The sequence below is a fragment of the Adiantum capillus-veneris genome, chromosome 14 (assembly GCF_014529385.1).
Source record: "Adiantum capillus-veneris isolate H3 chromosome 14, ASM1452938v2, whole genome shotgun sequence".
NCBI lineage: Eukaryota > Viridiplantae > Streptophyta > Polypodiopsida > Polypodiales > Pteridaceae > Adiantum > Adiantum capillus-veneris.
The window spans coordinates 8,533,622-8,549,887 of record NC_140944.1 but is presented as its reverse complement, the minus strand read 5'-3'; the positions used below and the strand labels follow the sequence as shown (position 1 = coordinate 8,549,887).

Here is a 16,266-nt window from a genome sequence, read left to right as displayed (position 1 = left end):
GGGTTGGCAGCACCAGCAGCAGAAGCTTTGGTTGTCGTCTGCACGGGTTTGGCTCCAACGTTTCCTTACGTAGCAGTTTCGTCTGCAGCAGGAGATGCAGGAGCGTCGTCATCAGGTGGTGCGGCAGCACCATTGACGTCAGCAGCCAGGTTGGCCCCGCCAGGGGGGACACCCTTCACAGCTGCATGGTAGGCAGCACGATGTTTGTCTGTAGGGGCTGCATCAAGGGCGTCTCCGCGTGCAACAGCGTCGACAGTAGACGGTTCAGTATCGTCAGCAGCGAGGCTTCAAAGAAATGCGTCAATGGTGGTTACATCACCCTCAGTGCCAAGAACTGCATCGTGGCATGCGGAGGGCTGAGCAACCGCGCATGCAAGCAAGGTCTGTGCCACGAGCAAAGAGGGTTGAGGCATAAAGAAGTCGCGAGCGAGGCGAGGGATGCTAATGGTGTCCTATGGGCTGCTTGGAGCAGGAGGCATGGTGGTGCTCCGCGCAGGGCAGCTAGGTTCTTGGAGCTCTGATACCATGTAGAGAATGTGCCACGCACAGAGAGAGAGAGAGAGAGAGAGGAGAGAGAGAGAGAGAGAGAGAAGGTTGTTGAGCCTGATAGGAGGATACGTATGGAGAGAGGCAAGAAGCCGATTAGGCAATGTGATATTGATGATTACCAAGGGTGCAGTTATATACAGTACGTATGGCAGTTACATGGCCATGTGATTCATGGGAATGCGGGCCGTTGTGCCTACTAGGATGACAGTTGTGCGGTGATGTGGATTAATTATTCCCACACAGAAAACCTTGCAGGCTTGTACTCGGCGGGCGCGTAGAAAAGGTGTGCAGAAAACCTTGCAGGCTTGCCGAGTACTCCCATATGAAGCGAAAAGGGGCAAGGCCTAGAAGCTCTGGGCTGTTTTCAACGGATGAGAAGGAGGACTCTCAGACGTTTAGTAGCTTGCAAGCGGCCTAAGCTCCCTCTGTCATGTGTGGACACATGACAATGGGAAAAATAGCTTGCAGAACACATAAGACATTTGCTTCGTATGCAACTGTTTCAAGCCTTGGATGACGGCACTCAGGAGATGTGCATGATTTTCGCCCTCAGCTGGGCCCTGATCGTCTCCACCCTTGCGGTCATTATGAACACTCAGCTCATTACCTGCTGGTGCTCAACCCTGCCACTGGCGCCGATACCATTCTGCCTCCACTCCTCAGCCACACACAGGCTTTCAAATATGCTCATGCAGACTTTAGCTTGGGCAACATCTACTTGCAGGCATGTCCTGCTCATGAACACAGCTACCGCGTGTTCTTAACGCCTTGACGTACAGCTATGCGTGATCTTCCTGGGGATCTTCAGTTTTAGGACTCCGACGCTGCGACTTGGAACGCAGGAAGGCCCTGCTCCACCTTGGCGATTCTAAGGTCGGTGGTGCAATGGAGCTGGCGTGTGCCGACTTCTTGTACTTCGCATACAGGCAAGGTGCTCTTCTCGCTTACAATGTGGTGCTGGATGAGTGGAGCCGGGTGGGTGGGAAAGGATTTCCAGTGACCCATAGAAGAGACAGGTTTGGATTATATCCGCATGGGAACACCCTATTCAGGCACAGGGGTCGGGTGTTTGCAGCTCTAGCTCAGTATTGTATCGAAGGATCTGTCATGAAATTCCGGAGGGGTTTGCAGTGTGGGAGCTGCAACCGCACACCGATAGAGTTTCTGTCGACTGGGTAGAAGTTGCACGTGCACTTCTCGACCTATTGCAGGATTTTGTTAATATTGATGGCAAGTTTCCTTGCTACAAGTTTTTCTAGGTGAAGACCGTGTCCTCGGGGGGTCTTATCTATATGACTGCCCATGACGAGGACAAATATTTCTTGCCTCTGCTGTGTGATCTAGACCAAGGAGCGTGGTATCGCATACCACCTCCCCCCTACCAAGGATGTTACTTCAATGATCTTTCTGTTGTTTTGGGTGTGACTCCTTCCCTAGTTACTACTTTGACATAACACTAGGAGTTGACTGGAAGTGAAGTACTAAATTTTCCTCTTAGTAAGTTCTTGCATTCCAGCTTTTCTCTTGTATGTTTCAGGTAGCATTAGTTCCTATTTGCTAGGTGAAGTGATTAGATTCTTTATCACAATCCTATTCGATTCTTAACAATTAGGCTCAATGGTGGTGTGTTGTTTGCACAAGGTGGCCAACTTCTTGCCCTGTGCAAGTTCAATTTGCATTTCAACAACATTAGTGGTGCTATTCCATCCTCCCTTAACTCTCTGTCTAGCTTAAGAGGCTTGAACAGAAATCGTTTCTCGAGCACACACTCACGAGCTGATAGGTGACATACCTCAGCCAATATTGTCTATCTCAACCAGTGCAGGGGCCTACATGCCGAGGCAATTCCTCTCTCTCTCTCTCTCTCTCTCTCTCTCTCTCATCGGGCAGCAATGGATGAGTGGATTCATGTTGATGTTGGCATTAGCTCCATGGGCAGTAGACTACAGGAGGGATCAAGATGATGTAAACCCTAACTCTTTAAAAGGGTATCAACCACATGAACCTGATTTATTCAATATTTGCCAACATAGGGTTTTACGTTTGCTTTGTGCATGGGCTTTCGTGATCAAAGGAAGGGATTTTGCATGTGTTGCAAACTGCGACACTTATGATTTCTTGAAGAGTGTTGAGTCAGGTTTGGAGGCCACGGGCCCTGGGCACACTAGAGACAGCGCAAAGAGTAGGCGCTTTGGAGGATTTACGGGAACCGAGCATGAGTGTGGAGTGTAGCCCACAAACCAGGGGTGGCAACTTCTATGGCTGGGTAGGAGGAAGTTGAGGACAATATGAGGAAGCATCAAATGAATGTATAGAATTCATGTCATGTCCAGCTGTTGTCAAAGCCCCTGCATAAGCCTTACTTGCATGCTCAACTCGCAAAGTTTGTAGCTCATGTAGCCACAATTCCAATGCCTCCCAATCCGCAAGAGCAACATAGCTCTCGATGATACATGCAATAAGAAATTGAACCCCATCGGCACCCAGAGAACTAAGGGCATCATCTGTCTGCAGGATCTTGGAGAAAGCAATAGCAACACTCCCATATTGTCCTTGGCTCTCATCAACCATAATGGGAAGATTATCTTCAAGTATCCTAGTATCAAACATCCCCCTTCTCCACATCGTCTCTAGGCTCACTAGCTCTTCCTTATTCTTCTGTAGTTGATGCCTTGTGATCTTGAAAGTGGGAGAGGCCTCCTTGGATGTCACATTATGTTGCGTTGATTGTTTGCTATGTGTTGTGCTCACTTTAAAGATTCTTTCAAAACTAGGAGGACTCCTTTCCTTGACATTGCCTGCATCATAGGCTTCAATGCTGCTTGGCTCTTACCTTCCATGGAAACAGCACTACCTATATAAGTCGAAGGTTGTTCCGGTTGTTGTTGTGTTTGCAAATGTTATTTAAGATGAATTTTATGCAATTTGAGAAGAATTTGTTGTATACGAGGTAATAAAACCATGTTTGTTTGGTTATGTAGGTACTTGTTCTCGACCATCAAAACTTTGATACCTTCTCGCAAAATGTTAGCAACATAAAAGGTGAGGGCTCCTTCCTCACTCAGGATTTGGCTTTATTTTTAAAGTTTTCATAGCTTTCAAGCTTTTAACATGTAGTCTTTATGGTAGTTAATTTGCTCTTGGATTGTACATGCGACAAAATGAGAGGATGTTACTCGTGTCTGTTCTAGCTAATTTGCACCCTTAGTAACAAAGATTTATTGCTTGCTTTCTTGTTTATTATTTGGCATGAAGCATAAAGTGGGCTTGAAGTTTGAATGTCTAGAAAAAAATTATCACCCAAAAACAGTAGACTGTCCATCAATAAGACTCGAAATAATACAAGTGAAAAAAATGCACAAAGCATGCTATTTGTTTGCGTTGTTTTCTTCCAACAAACAGTCATTCATTACTTTTTCGGCCTCTTTTGTAATTTGCCATGATTCCTCATATAAGAAAGATAAAAATTTCATAGAAATTAACATTTTTTTTAGGTTTGTCACTGACATAGAGAAAATGATTGTTTGTTGGTCAAATCATATCTAAATCAAGTGAGACTTGATAGGTAGGTTGAAAACATCATAACCAAGCTGTTAAAACCTAAGCAGACAAAAAATTGATGGCATGGAATGAACTCATTTGTCTAGGATCCATAGGATGCCAGCACAAACATGCTAATGATGCTAATGGCTTTGTGTTAAAGATGCTAATATTTTGATTATTGTTAAAGATTCTACTATTCTAATTTCATACTTTTTTTAATTGTTCTTTGGTTGCTAGTTCAAATCAATGGATACCTATACTTATATATTGCTTTTTATATGCGGTTAGCATATTAAAAATATTTTGACTAGTGTACCTAGGGAAAGAAATACTTACAAAATGTCTCTTCAAAATCACTTGTCCACTGGATTCAAAAAGATGAAGAACGAGATTTATTTTTACGAACATTTTCTCGTGGACTGTGAGAAGATCTAGCATCACAATATTCTCGATATCTTCTACAACGCTCGAAGATAAAAGTGTTATGGCCAGAAATAAGATATAACTTATTTTCTAAGGGGGAAAAAGTTTGGAATATACAAAAGATTTTTCTTGATGATCTGGTTGATTGGGAAGGAAATTTAAAATTAGTGTTGGCAAAAGAGAAGTTGGGCCTAATCAAATATCACAAAATGACTCATTATGGAGGTGGAAACATGCCTTTATCATTGATGCGTTATAGAATGAGTATGATAATCCATCTCATTCCAACAAACGACTTTGTACTTATGAAAAGCCTTGGTAGATTTGAACTAAGTTACGTAGTGACTCTTAGCTTGGTCAAGCGCATGGACTTGGGCTTTGTTTTGAAAGTATATTTATGTATAGCTTATGGAGATGGAAACATGTCTTTATCATTGATGCGCTACATAATGAGTATGATAATCCATCTCGTTCTAGCAAAATGGCTTTGTACTTATGAAGAGCCCTAGTAGATTTGAACTAAGTTACATAGTGACTCTTGACTTAGTGAGGGCTTGGTTTTGAAGATATGTCTATGTGTATAAATTGAATGGAGGTTTAGGGTTTAAGATATGAAATCTTTGAGTTTTTTTTTAGTTTCAACATCCACTAATGCAAATAAAAGAGTTCTCTTCCACGTCAAAATTATATACATAGGTTCTAGGGTGCTCTTGAACTTTTGTTAAAAAAGTACTACATAAGGGTACACAAGCATATAAATTTACAAGCATGACATTTATGTGATGTGCCAGAAAAAGATCAATAAGCTAGATCCCATAAGCAGCCAGAACTACAATCCTCCTTATTACAACCCGGCATTAATTTAGAGATCCACAAAAACTAAAAACTTACCTGTTGTACTCAGTTAAAGAATGTCTCTTTTATGCATAGTGTGAATGTTTTTATGAAAACCAGGTAGACAATAAGAGCCAAAGAACCCGTTTATTTTTCCATGTAGAGTCCCAATGTAGCTTTATATGGTAATTAACCAAGTAGACAATAAGAGCTAGAAAACCCATATGTATTTTTTCATGTAGAGTCCCAGATGATGCCTAAATCACATGTAGAATCTAGATGTTGTAGAATCACATGTACTACATGTGCTAATTTTAACAAGGACAGTACCCACTTTGCCCAGTAGCTATTCACTATGGGAAAGCCAAGTGAAAGAGTAAGGTAGGCACTCAATACCAATAGCTATATTAAGTTTTGAGGAAAAGGTACACAAGCTACATATCGATCAAAGTAAGCCAGCTAAATATCCAAGGTTATCTTTAGGTGAATTACAAAGCCAATAGGGAATACCATTTTAGTATCATGCAATAGTGAATGTTTAGGTTTTAGGGTGCGGCTTGAACTTTTGTAAAAAGGTACTACAATTTTTTTAAATAAGTAACTTGTTTATTTTTAAATTTTTTTATTTAGATATATATACTCTAGGATACTTTGAGCTACCCATGGCAAGAAAGGAGATTGTCGTGCATTTGAATGAGGGTAGTTTAGACCAAGTTGACACAACTTTAGGCTTTGTTCTTCTAAAGTTCAGAGGTACTTACAAAGACTTGAGAGCAGAAATTGCTTGTGACAAGATATTTTGTGATGACTTTGTGTTTTTGGGAGGGTCCAAAATGCTTCCTTTAGCACCATCACAAGAGGAGAGGTGGGAAGTTGAAGTGGAGGAGGTGACAATTCGGGAAAAAGAAAAAGTAATGCATGCAAGCATCCACGTCAAGTGGATTCCATGGGTTTAAGCAATGATACACCTACCTTGAGCTCTAGCAATGATCCTCATATACATTACCAAATACCTAGTGTTGGTAATGATGACATTCCTATGTGTGAAGATGTGGCTATCACCTCACACAAGATGCTAAAGAGCACTTTAGCCTCTACAAAGGAGGTTAGAAAGTGGGAAGGAGATGTCAAGGTTGCTAAAGAGAAACTTAAAGCCATGGAGCGTCATGATAGATTTGAGTTGATGTCAAAAGATAAGGATGGGAAAGCTATGTTCCAACTTTGGTCTGTCGAATGTGAAAATCCATACGGGCAAGGAGGGCATGATACAATTTCTAACTTTCTACACTCACACATCAACACAATGGCTCATCGGCGCCACCTTGGAGTGGGCAAAAGAAGAAAGCAGAAGCACGACAATGAAATGGCGGAGCTCTCAAAAGTGGGCGTGAAGTCCAAAAATAAGGAGAAGGTGGATGAAGCCTTGCTTGAAGTTTCCACCTTTGAAAGGGACATTTCTCCCATCTTTAGTGTTGTTCTTGACACTCTTGGAGGTATGATAATTTGTCAAAAATATTTGTGGAATGTAGTTTGGACAAGAAACGGATACCTTTGTTTCCAAAAACTGGATCGATTGGCCAATGCATGATTGAGCATGTGAAGTCCAAGCTTCATATCAAAGCGGCTAATGGAGACATTGATGAAAAGATAGCAAAGGTGGGCTGTCTAAGCAAAGTGTTGATTGAAGATAAGAGACAAAGGAACTTACATGGTTTCTTCAAATGCAACACTAATCTAGGTGAGTAGAAAATCTTTTTTCTTTTTACATAAAAAATGATTAGTGTGTTTAACATTTCAAGTGTATTTTTTAATCTTATTGTAGAGCCTTGAAATGACAGTAACACAAATGCGTCACAAAACGCATTAGGTATCTATCTTTATATAATCATTTTCATGTTTGAATAAAGGAGGAAGATTGTATACTTAATGTGTCTATGCACAATATGCAGAAAATTATTTGCTACCCACTCTTTGTTGGGGATTTTGGCAAGACACTTATAGGGTTGAATACAAGATGTTTGATTTGAAACCTTTCTTGGATGACTACAAAGGAGGTGGTTGTTGGGATTGTGAGCCAACTACAATGGCCACATTTTTGTTTAAAGAGGTGCTTATGTGTATCCTAGGGACATTTCGTCATAAATATTGCAAATGAGTAAATCCTCATGGGGTTCCCTTTGAAAACTTTCAATGTACAAAGTGCACTACAATCCCCAAAGAGCAAGATATTCGCATGCGTTTGTATCGAGAAGACAAATCAATGCAAAATAGAGGCTCTCGTGGGACCGACTATGGAAGAAGATTGGATTTTATGACCCACTCAAAAATTTTACAGATTGCAAGAGCCAAGGGAAAGATGGTTAGGAAACTTAAAAGGCAGGTTTGGTTCACCAAAACAAGAGTTGTAGCCTTAAGTGTCAAGGTTCAAAGTCTTCAAGAAAGCACATTTGAAGCAATGAAAAGAGGAGATGTGAAGAAGTTTTGCCATGACATAGTCAATGCTCATAAGTATGGCCTTTTTGAAGGGAAAGAGGCCTTATAGAACTTTCTTGTGGATATTTCTCAAAACATGGCAAGAGAAAATGCAGGAAAGTGGTACTCAGAAACAACAAAGAATCTCTTTGAGGCTATAAAGATTTGGGGAGGTACTCGGTTGCATAATTTTCTTTCCTTGAATCTTGAAGGTCCAAATTTTTCGACCACCATGTGGGCTACTCGAAAATCTCTTTCTTATCGAACAGGCGTAAGAGAGGACATATTCAAGCATCTGGATGAAATTTACACTTCTCACATGAAAAAAAATGGACTTTGTATGGGAAGTGTGCCAGTAATTATTGCTGAAGATGAAACCGTCGTCAAAAGAATGATTCCTTCGGGATGATCATCTACTCGGATTTTGTGGCAAAAAGGAAAACCATTTTTGCAATCCAAACTTTGTGGTACTTGTTGGAAATGGCGAGGAGGGTTACAACGTGATTATTGACTCTTTTCAAAAATAATGTGATTGCACATCATGCAAGAGTCTTCATAGCAAATCCCCTGATTGATTGCTTGCCAAATTTGGTTGTTTTAGTTCAATTGACATGCAACAAGTTTGATTCTTTGTTTATCAGAGAGCAATGGATGGGAATCTCCCTCTATTGGAATAAATTTGTGAGAAACATTGTGGGTCCCTTAATTGGCCATGCTTCCGATGGAGACTTGAGGCGAAGAAAGCTTATGCTAGAGGATTATACATCATCTCTAGGAAATAGATTCTCAATGTCATGGCAACCTTGGCCTTTCACAGCTTCAGTTGAGATTGATGGGTCTATTTCTGGTTTGCATGATTCAGATTTCATTCTCAATGGAAAGAAATTGATTAATCCTCTTGATAATGCATCTAGAAGATTAGTCCTTGGCCAAGAGTTGGCTACTTTAAATCATGTAGCTCTTGTATATCAAACTTTCAAGGTTGAGGAGCATGGTCTTCAACAAGGTGACATTGAAAGAAAAGATCACCAAAATTGGAGGTCCACACAAAGAATAGCAAGCCGCAATGTTCAAAATTCCTTAAGCTTGTTGCGGACCCAATCCACTATACGTCGAGAGCGAACACTTGCTACGGAGATGTACCTATTGATAGTCTCATCATACATTGATATCTTTTTATCTCCTTCCCTCAACTTATTTGATCGGGTCAAAGCGGTTGGGAGGGTGTCTTTCTTTTTCAGGTACTTACATCATCAATCTTATTTTGTACCTTTGTATTGTCACATGTTAGAGCTTTAAATAGTATCAAGGAGTAACTCTCATGCTTAAATACTTATATAATCTTCCATTGTGATTAGACTATGGCGCATGTGGATTATGGATCATGAAGCATACTCTTTAAAGCAGAATTTTATAAGTAGAGAAACCTTTTTGGACATTCAATTGTCTTGCCATTTTGTCGTCCTATTGATAAAGGCTTTCAGGGACAAGTATGGCCACTTGCAAGTTCCTCTTTCCTCCACAAGTTCTGATTCTTGTGAGAACTTCTTCAGCAAGGTGGGAGGCATGATAAGAAACGACAGATGCTATGATGGTTATGATTTGTTGAGTAGCGCATGTGTTCTAAATAGGATTGCTGAAATGCAAGCACAATCATCTCTTGCTTTTCCTATGGCTCATGCAAAGCAAGAGAATATTTAATTTCAGATGAATCATTTAGCAGGTGTTTCATTAGCTAATCTTGGTGATTATAACAGTGTGCAAAGTGATGGACATATGATTAGCGCTCTAAAAGAGGGTTTATCGGAAGCGAAGATGTTGTGTTCAACACTAGATATGCAACATAAAGATTGGTGTAATGATGCATGGACAGAGTGTGGTCTCTCCTATCTTCTTAGTGTTGTTGACATTGACAATGACAATATAGAGGACTCATCCACTCAAGTTGATGAGCATACCGAGGAAGAGAACATTATCATTGCTGAAAGTAAACTCCACCATACATTGGATTGTCTTATTGATGAAGAGGAGAGTGGAGTGAAAGAAATCTCGTCTCTTGTTTTGATTGATTCAAAGACCATATGCAAAAGCACTCTTGTAAGCCATCTAAATGGGAATCCTACATTGTCGAAGGATAGGCTCACAAGGGTAAAAACAGAAGTTCTTTTCTCATTGGAAAAGAAGACTCAATTAGATACACGCACATGTCTTGTAATCGGATCAGATTGTGCTATTTTGTTTGAGAAGACAACAATGGAAGACAGTGCAAAGGAGAAAATTCGTGGTCGATTTGCAAGTACTAGTCAAGGAGTAACCAAAGGGACATGGCACTTGGGAAGAGTCGTGAGCATGAGAAGGAAGCTAGGAGGTAGTTTCAAAGAGACTCGTGGTCCTTTTGATCTTCTAGATTATCCTCCTAATGTGGACGTTCATCTATCATGGTATCAAGTGGCCAAGGGTAGAAGAAGCTACACATATGATTTAGTGGACAATCAAGCGGTATCTTTGGATTCCATAATTGCTAAAGTGCACTTGGATGATGATGCCACAACAAGAATATGTGCTTGATGCTAATGATTATAAGGTCTTTACTGATTATTTGAAGAATGTGAAAGGTAATTGTGTGGATGGCTATGTGATCAAGGTCATCCTGACATGCTTGAGTTTTTTTTGTAAGATGAATGGAGATGGATAATATGCAAGTTTGATTTTTGAGGTATATGTTTTTTCTTCATTTCCTTTTTATAATTATGTCCTTTTGTAAATTCTAAAACTTGTAAGCTTTAGATTCTTAATTAACATCACTTTTCATCTTATGGTGAATTTCAATATGGTGCAGGTGCAAGAGTTTTGGCTACAGAGTTTTGTTGCATTTTCCTGATGGGTTATATCATACTTCCTCAAAAGACCTCTACTTATAATGACAAAACATTTTGTTATGTGAAACTTCCATGAAAGATGCCATATGATACATGTACTTTATAAAGTGGGTTAGTTACTCATGTAAGATTTTATAATGTGAATTGTATTTTATGAAGAGCTTCAATATGGTACAAGGCCACACGTTTTAGCTACAAAGTGTCTTTGTATTTTTCCAATTGTTTATGTCATACTACCTCAGCAGATCTCTACTTATAAACAATGAGACTAATATTTTTTAGAGCATCCATGAAATTTAAAGAAGAAGAATTTACGATACAATCGTTTATGTGGATTGGTTACTCATATTTATTGCTTTTTCATTGTCCTTTTTGACATTGTGTCATTGTTATGTATGTTTGTGAAATAGATGATTCAATGCTATCGTATGATCAGTATGGTCTAAAGATTTTTTGATAGTTGTCTATTTTGTGCACTTGCCAATGACAATGCTCACTAGTTGGCATTTGAACGTTGTCTCTTTGAGCGTGTTGATAGAAATATTTCTCCAATATGGATCTCGCATTGGACTTGGTGTCTTTAAGAGAGTTGATAAAAGGATATGACCATTGGTTTGTGGCTTCGTGCACCAACATTTTGTTTAAGGCTTGTGGCTTTGTGCATTGACATTTTATTTACTTTTGGACCATGTTACTAGCAAGATGTTGTGAGCATGTATATGGCAAGGAAAGGTTTGGGTTTCTTGTACCACATGTGATCATGTAACTTAAAGCTTGCATTGTGCAAGACACTAGTGTGGGTGTGAGAATTCTTAATGAGGTTTTTTTTCTCATTGATTGCTAGAAAAACATGATGTGATGTTTATGCCAAACATGTCACCCTCAACAAAGCACAAAAGGCCCTTAATTAACTTTTGACTATACATGTAATCTATTTGAGCAAAAGAAAAATATTGCTCAAGAGCGTTCAACTTTACATGTGTTTTCTTTTGACTATAAACAAAAGAAAAATTATTGTTAAAATTGTTGTTTTTTGAAGCACACCAATTGCAAGCTATGAACATGCTTTATGTTTAAATTTGTTAGTGAAAACATTGGGATGGTACTCAAGACCTATTGAAGAAACATGTGCTTTGTGGTAAACTGGTTGATGTGTATGGCCAGTTGTGGCTCACTCTTATATGGAAAATTGATGTGGGTTTACTGAAGTGTGTTGATTGCAAGATATGCCCACAACATGGTCGTGATAATGTGGTTTCTTAGAGTGTGTTTATGGAATACGTGGGGAGGTGCAAACACCTCACATGCTAATTGTGCACCTAGATCGATTTTAAATTTTAGACAATTTTTTGCTGGAAAATTATGCACAACATTCAATCACATATAGATAGGAAAAGGTTGAAGGTGATCTCTTTTAGTGGGTTGATGCAATTCATGAATTGATTTTGATAGAAGGGCAAAAGAAATTTATAAGTTGTGGGTAGATTGTTACATTGTTAGGTGTTCATTTTCATGCTTTAAACCTTATTGTTTGCATACAAGAATCTGTGGAAAAACAAACTCAGTTTGATTACTTGTAATGATTGGTCATTGGTGTGCAATAGGACTTGGATGAATTTTGGGGAAGTTTTTTATCAGGTCACACATCAAATTTTGCATCAAGCCGGTCATAAATAAGGGCTGATTTGGAGCAGGTCAAGGGCTAATTTACATTACCTTTGGATGGGTCAGAATTGGACAAGTATCCAGAGTGCACGCTGGCTAGGCACATAGTTTGAAATTCAAACTAAGACACATTGAGGATACACTCGAGTCGATTCCTTAGTATGTTGTCAGTCACTATGCTACACACTCTTTGACTAGTTTTACTCAGCTAGATCATGTGAGACCTAAATTTTATATGTAAGATAGGGGTATGATAGTTTTCTTCATTGTTGTTGTGTAAGCATAGAAAGGGGGGGCATATTTCCTAATATGAGTCGTATATAGAGGTTTTATCAAAGTTGTCAGCTCGCAGGTGGCGTCCCGTATTGTACATAGAATGAATCCCTCGGGCATCTGGCATGGTTGTACAGTGTGCCACGCAAGCTTGGATTTTTGTGATTCATGGGCAGGTCTGTACAGCGTTGGCACGCCATCAGCTTCTACCCAAGTTGAATGTGTGTATGTGTGATTTGCTTTATTTAGGTGTTGGGCCCGTTGGCCAAGGTTCTGCAAGTTGGTAGGGTTAAGGGTTTTTAATCATAACCCTCTTCTGACTTCAATTATAGTTTTAGGCTCCTCGATTGGTGGGCTCTGTACGTCAAGAGGTCTTCTTCTTCTACCTCTAGGTTTTAGGCCCCTCAACCGACTTCAGTAAATTAATCAGATCTTTGAGGTTTGCCACACCAGTAGTACAAGGTGGGCAAAATAATGGTGGAAACGAGCCAATATGAGAAAACTATCTCACATAGGCCAGGTGTTGGGGTGTAGGCTAGGTGTCCATGGAAACCACGTCTAGCTTCATTTTCTCTATAATGAAATATAGGGAGAGAAAGCGAGAGTTGACTTGCACTCTCACTTTCTACTCCAATAACCCAAGCAACTCTCTGTGCTTCTCCTTCTTCCCCAATTCCCCCTCAGACTCTCCCTTGCTAGTGCACCTACACACACACGTGCACGCTATATTCGGGAATATAGCAATGCTCAACGTGTAGACGTGTACGCACACAAGCAACATCTGTGGGCAAATAAGCCTAGGAATTCCCTAGCCTAAGCCCATCACCCTCTAGCCGCTTAGGCATAAAGTGAGAGAGGAATTCAGCATCAACATGGTCTTTTGATTCCACATTGATTTTGGTGGCTTTCTTGGCATTCTGGCGTTCTCCTCAGCATCAGCGGCGGCTTGATAATTTTCGATAGCTACAACCATCGGTGATCACTCCCGTCCAACAGCAGAAGACGACATTGGCTCGACGTTTCGACATTGATTTTTTGGCATCGACTTCGTCGATGATCTACCGGCAATCTGTTGGGGTATAAAGCCCAATGTGGTCGCCCAGGTAAGTGGGCGGGCCGCCAGATATGTACACATATTCTTTTGTAAAAACCTAATAAGAACTCACTATGCTCTACACATTACAGTAGAGCGAGTTCACCATATCGTCGTGCTCTTCTTCTCGCACTCTCTCTCGCGTCGCACTTCCGCTCGTACTCCTTCAACTGGTATCAGAGCTCAGATCGAGGCTAGGGGCAGCACTGCAGGAGGCTAGAGTCACCAACTCAGATTGGAGTGAAATTAGACAGGCGAAGACACGGCCCCAAATCTCGTGGGTAGCACTGCAGGAGGCTAGAGTCACCAGCTCAGATTGGAGTGAAATTCGACAGGCGAAGATACGGCCCCAAATCTTGTGGGAGAACCCGAAGGGCCTGGTGTTGTCAGAATTTCATTCTGAGGTCATCTCGGCCACCGTTCGGCATTGAAAAAGGTCTGCGCAGGCCATTTTCGACTACGTGGTCTCGACGGGTGCAGATCCGACTCTGCAAATTTGGGGTTTTTGGCCTACGACTGCAGGTGCTGAGGATATCGACACTCCCAGAGTGTTGATTTGTGGCTGTCTACACATCGAAGGACGGGTCACAGTTCTTGGAGGCATGTCACATACGACACGGGCGCATCTACACACAGACTGTAGGCGACATCCACTAGTTCATCAGGTAGCTTGTGTTTGCTGCTTGATATTCCAGATTTCATCCTGACATTGCAGGTACTTCCACATGGGATGTATTGTCAGAGATGATGTATGTCTGTTGAGGGTTTGCTGGCTGTGAGTCACGCAGTAAACAACCGCCGCAGCGGTTACAGCATACAGTGGGAAATTTGTGGATGTATGACTTTGTGGATGTATGACTTTGTGGGAAGTCTATGTACTGTCAGATTTACTGCAGCCTTTGTTGAGGGTCGAGTGAGGTTTTATTGAGCTGGGGGATTCTCAAATGTTGAGATCCTTTCGGTGATATAGGTCTTGGAGCGATCCCTCGAGCACTCTTAGATAGGCAGCTAGGATGTATTGACTGTGAGTTAGACAGTTGGGATTGCATCTTTGCTTTACTACCGTTGAGGCATTGTCGCACTCTATGCTTATAGGACAGTGACAGGACAGTAAGAGACAGTACAGGTGCAAGACAGGTTTACCCGCAGCTTACAGTGTCAGAGAGACAGTGTTTTTTGAGCTGTTTTTTGGTCTGTTTTTAGTACACCAGAGCCATTTTACAAAGGAGACTCTGCCAAAATTTCTGCAGAATCTGAAGCTCTCTTGGTTCATTTGACAGGTTGATATTGGTTCAGAGGTCAGTTTACAGGGGTAACTCTGCCGAATTTTTCCCAGGACAGTAAACTACTGTGAATCATAGCTATGGTTGGATCCCAGGACACTGCTCTTTACAATATCAAGAAGCTGGATGGAACCAATTTCCCATTGTGGAAGAAGCAGATTTGGCACGTGTTGGTACAAAAGAAGCAGATAAAACCTATAAAGCTCAAGGGGATAAAACCAGAAGATATGGACGAAGATGAATGAAGCGAAATGGATGAATTGGCACTTTCTACCATTATGCTGACTTTGGCAGAAAGCGTTTACTTCAATGTAGCAGACGAGATGTCGGCTTATCAAGCATGGTTCAAGCTGAGTGATCTTTATGAGAAGCAGAGTGCACCTTCACAGGTATACTGGCTTAAGAAGCTTGTTGACTTGAAGATGAAAGAAGGGACACCTATGTCCAATCATCTGAATGAATTCAAAACAATCTATAGTCAGTTGTCAGCTCAAGGTGTCAAGTTTGATGAACCTGTTAGAGCTATGTTCCTGTTGATCACATTGCCGGAAAGTTGGGACACTTTTCGCACAGCTTTGAGTAATTATGCACCTCCAGATGGTTTGAACATAGCAGGTGTAGAAGGAAGTCTGCTTACTGAAGAAACCAATAGAAAGACAATGGACAAAGGCAAAGGAACAGCCTTAGTTGTCAGGGGAAGGACCAAAGAAAAGTACAAAGGTGGAAAGAGGAATCAGTCTCGTAGCAAGTCCCGCAGTGCTAAAGGCAAGAGTGACATAGAATGCTACCATTGTGGCAAGAAGGGTCACATGAAAAGAGACTGCAGAGAATGGAGAGCAGAAAAAGTCAAAGAGAAAGCTGAAGACCATGGTGAGAAGAACAAGTCCTCAGTGAAGATTCAAGAAATAAATGTGACAAACACTGTTGCAGAGGATGACAGTCTAGTGTCAGGAGACATCTACTCCTTGAAGAATACAATGGACTCAGCTCTTCTTACAGCATCTGATGGAAATGCACTGAGTGACTGGATTATAGACTCAGGGGCATCACTTCATGTGTCTCCAAACAAGGAGTGGTTTACTTCTTATGTGACCACTAAAGATCATGTTCGGCTAGGCAATGGGCAGACATGTGAGATCTTAGGTGTTGGAGATGTTCAATTGAAGTTTCAGAATGGCTCTTCTTTCACGCTGAAGAATGTGAGACATGTTCCCGCAATTACAACGAGCTTGATCAGCACAGGTTTACTTGA

The 16,266-nt window shown here is 41.0% G+C and overlaps 1 protein-coding gene and 1 pseudogene across 1 annotated transcript; one reads left to right on the top strand and one right to left on the bottom strand.

Moving 5' to 3' along the window:
- Positions 1–1,434: 1,434 nt before the first annotated feature.
- On the top strand, positions 1,435–2,336 carry LOC147441866 (uncharacterized; annotated as a pseudogene).
- Positions 2,337–2,805: 469 nt separating this feature from the next.
- LOC147441865 (uncharacterized) lies at positions 2,806–3,174 on the bottom strand. Its single transcript, XM_086529891.1, has one exon. It carries the CDS (start codon positions 3,172–3,174, stop codon positions 2,806–2,808), a length of 369 nt encoding a protein of 122 aa, XP_086386017.1.
- Positions 3,175–16,266: the final 13,092 nt, after the last annotated feature.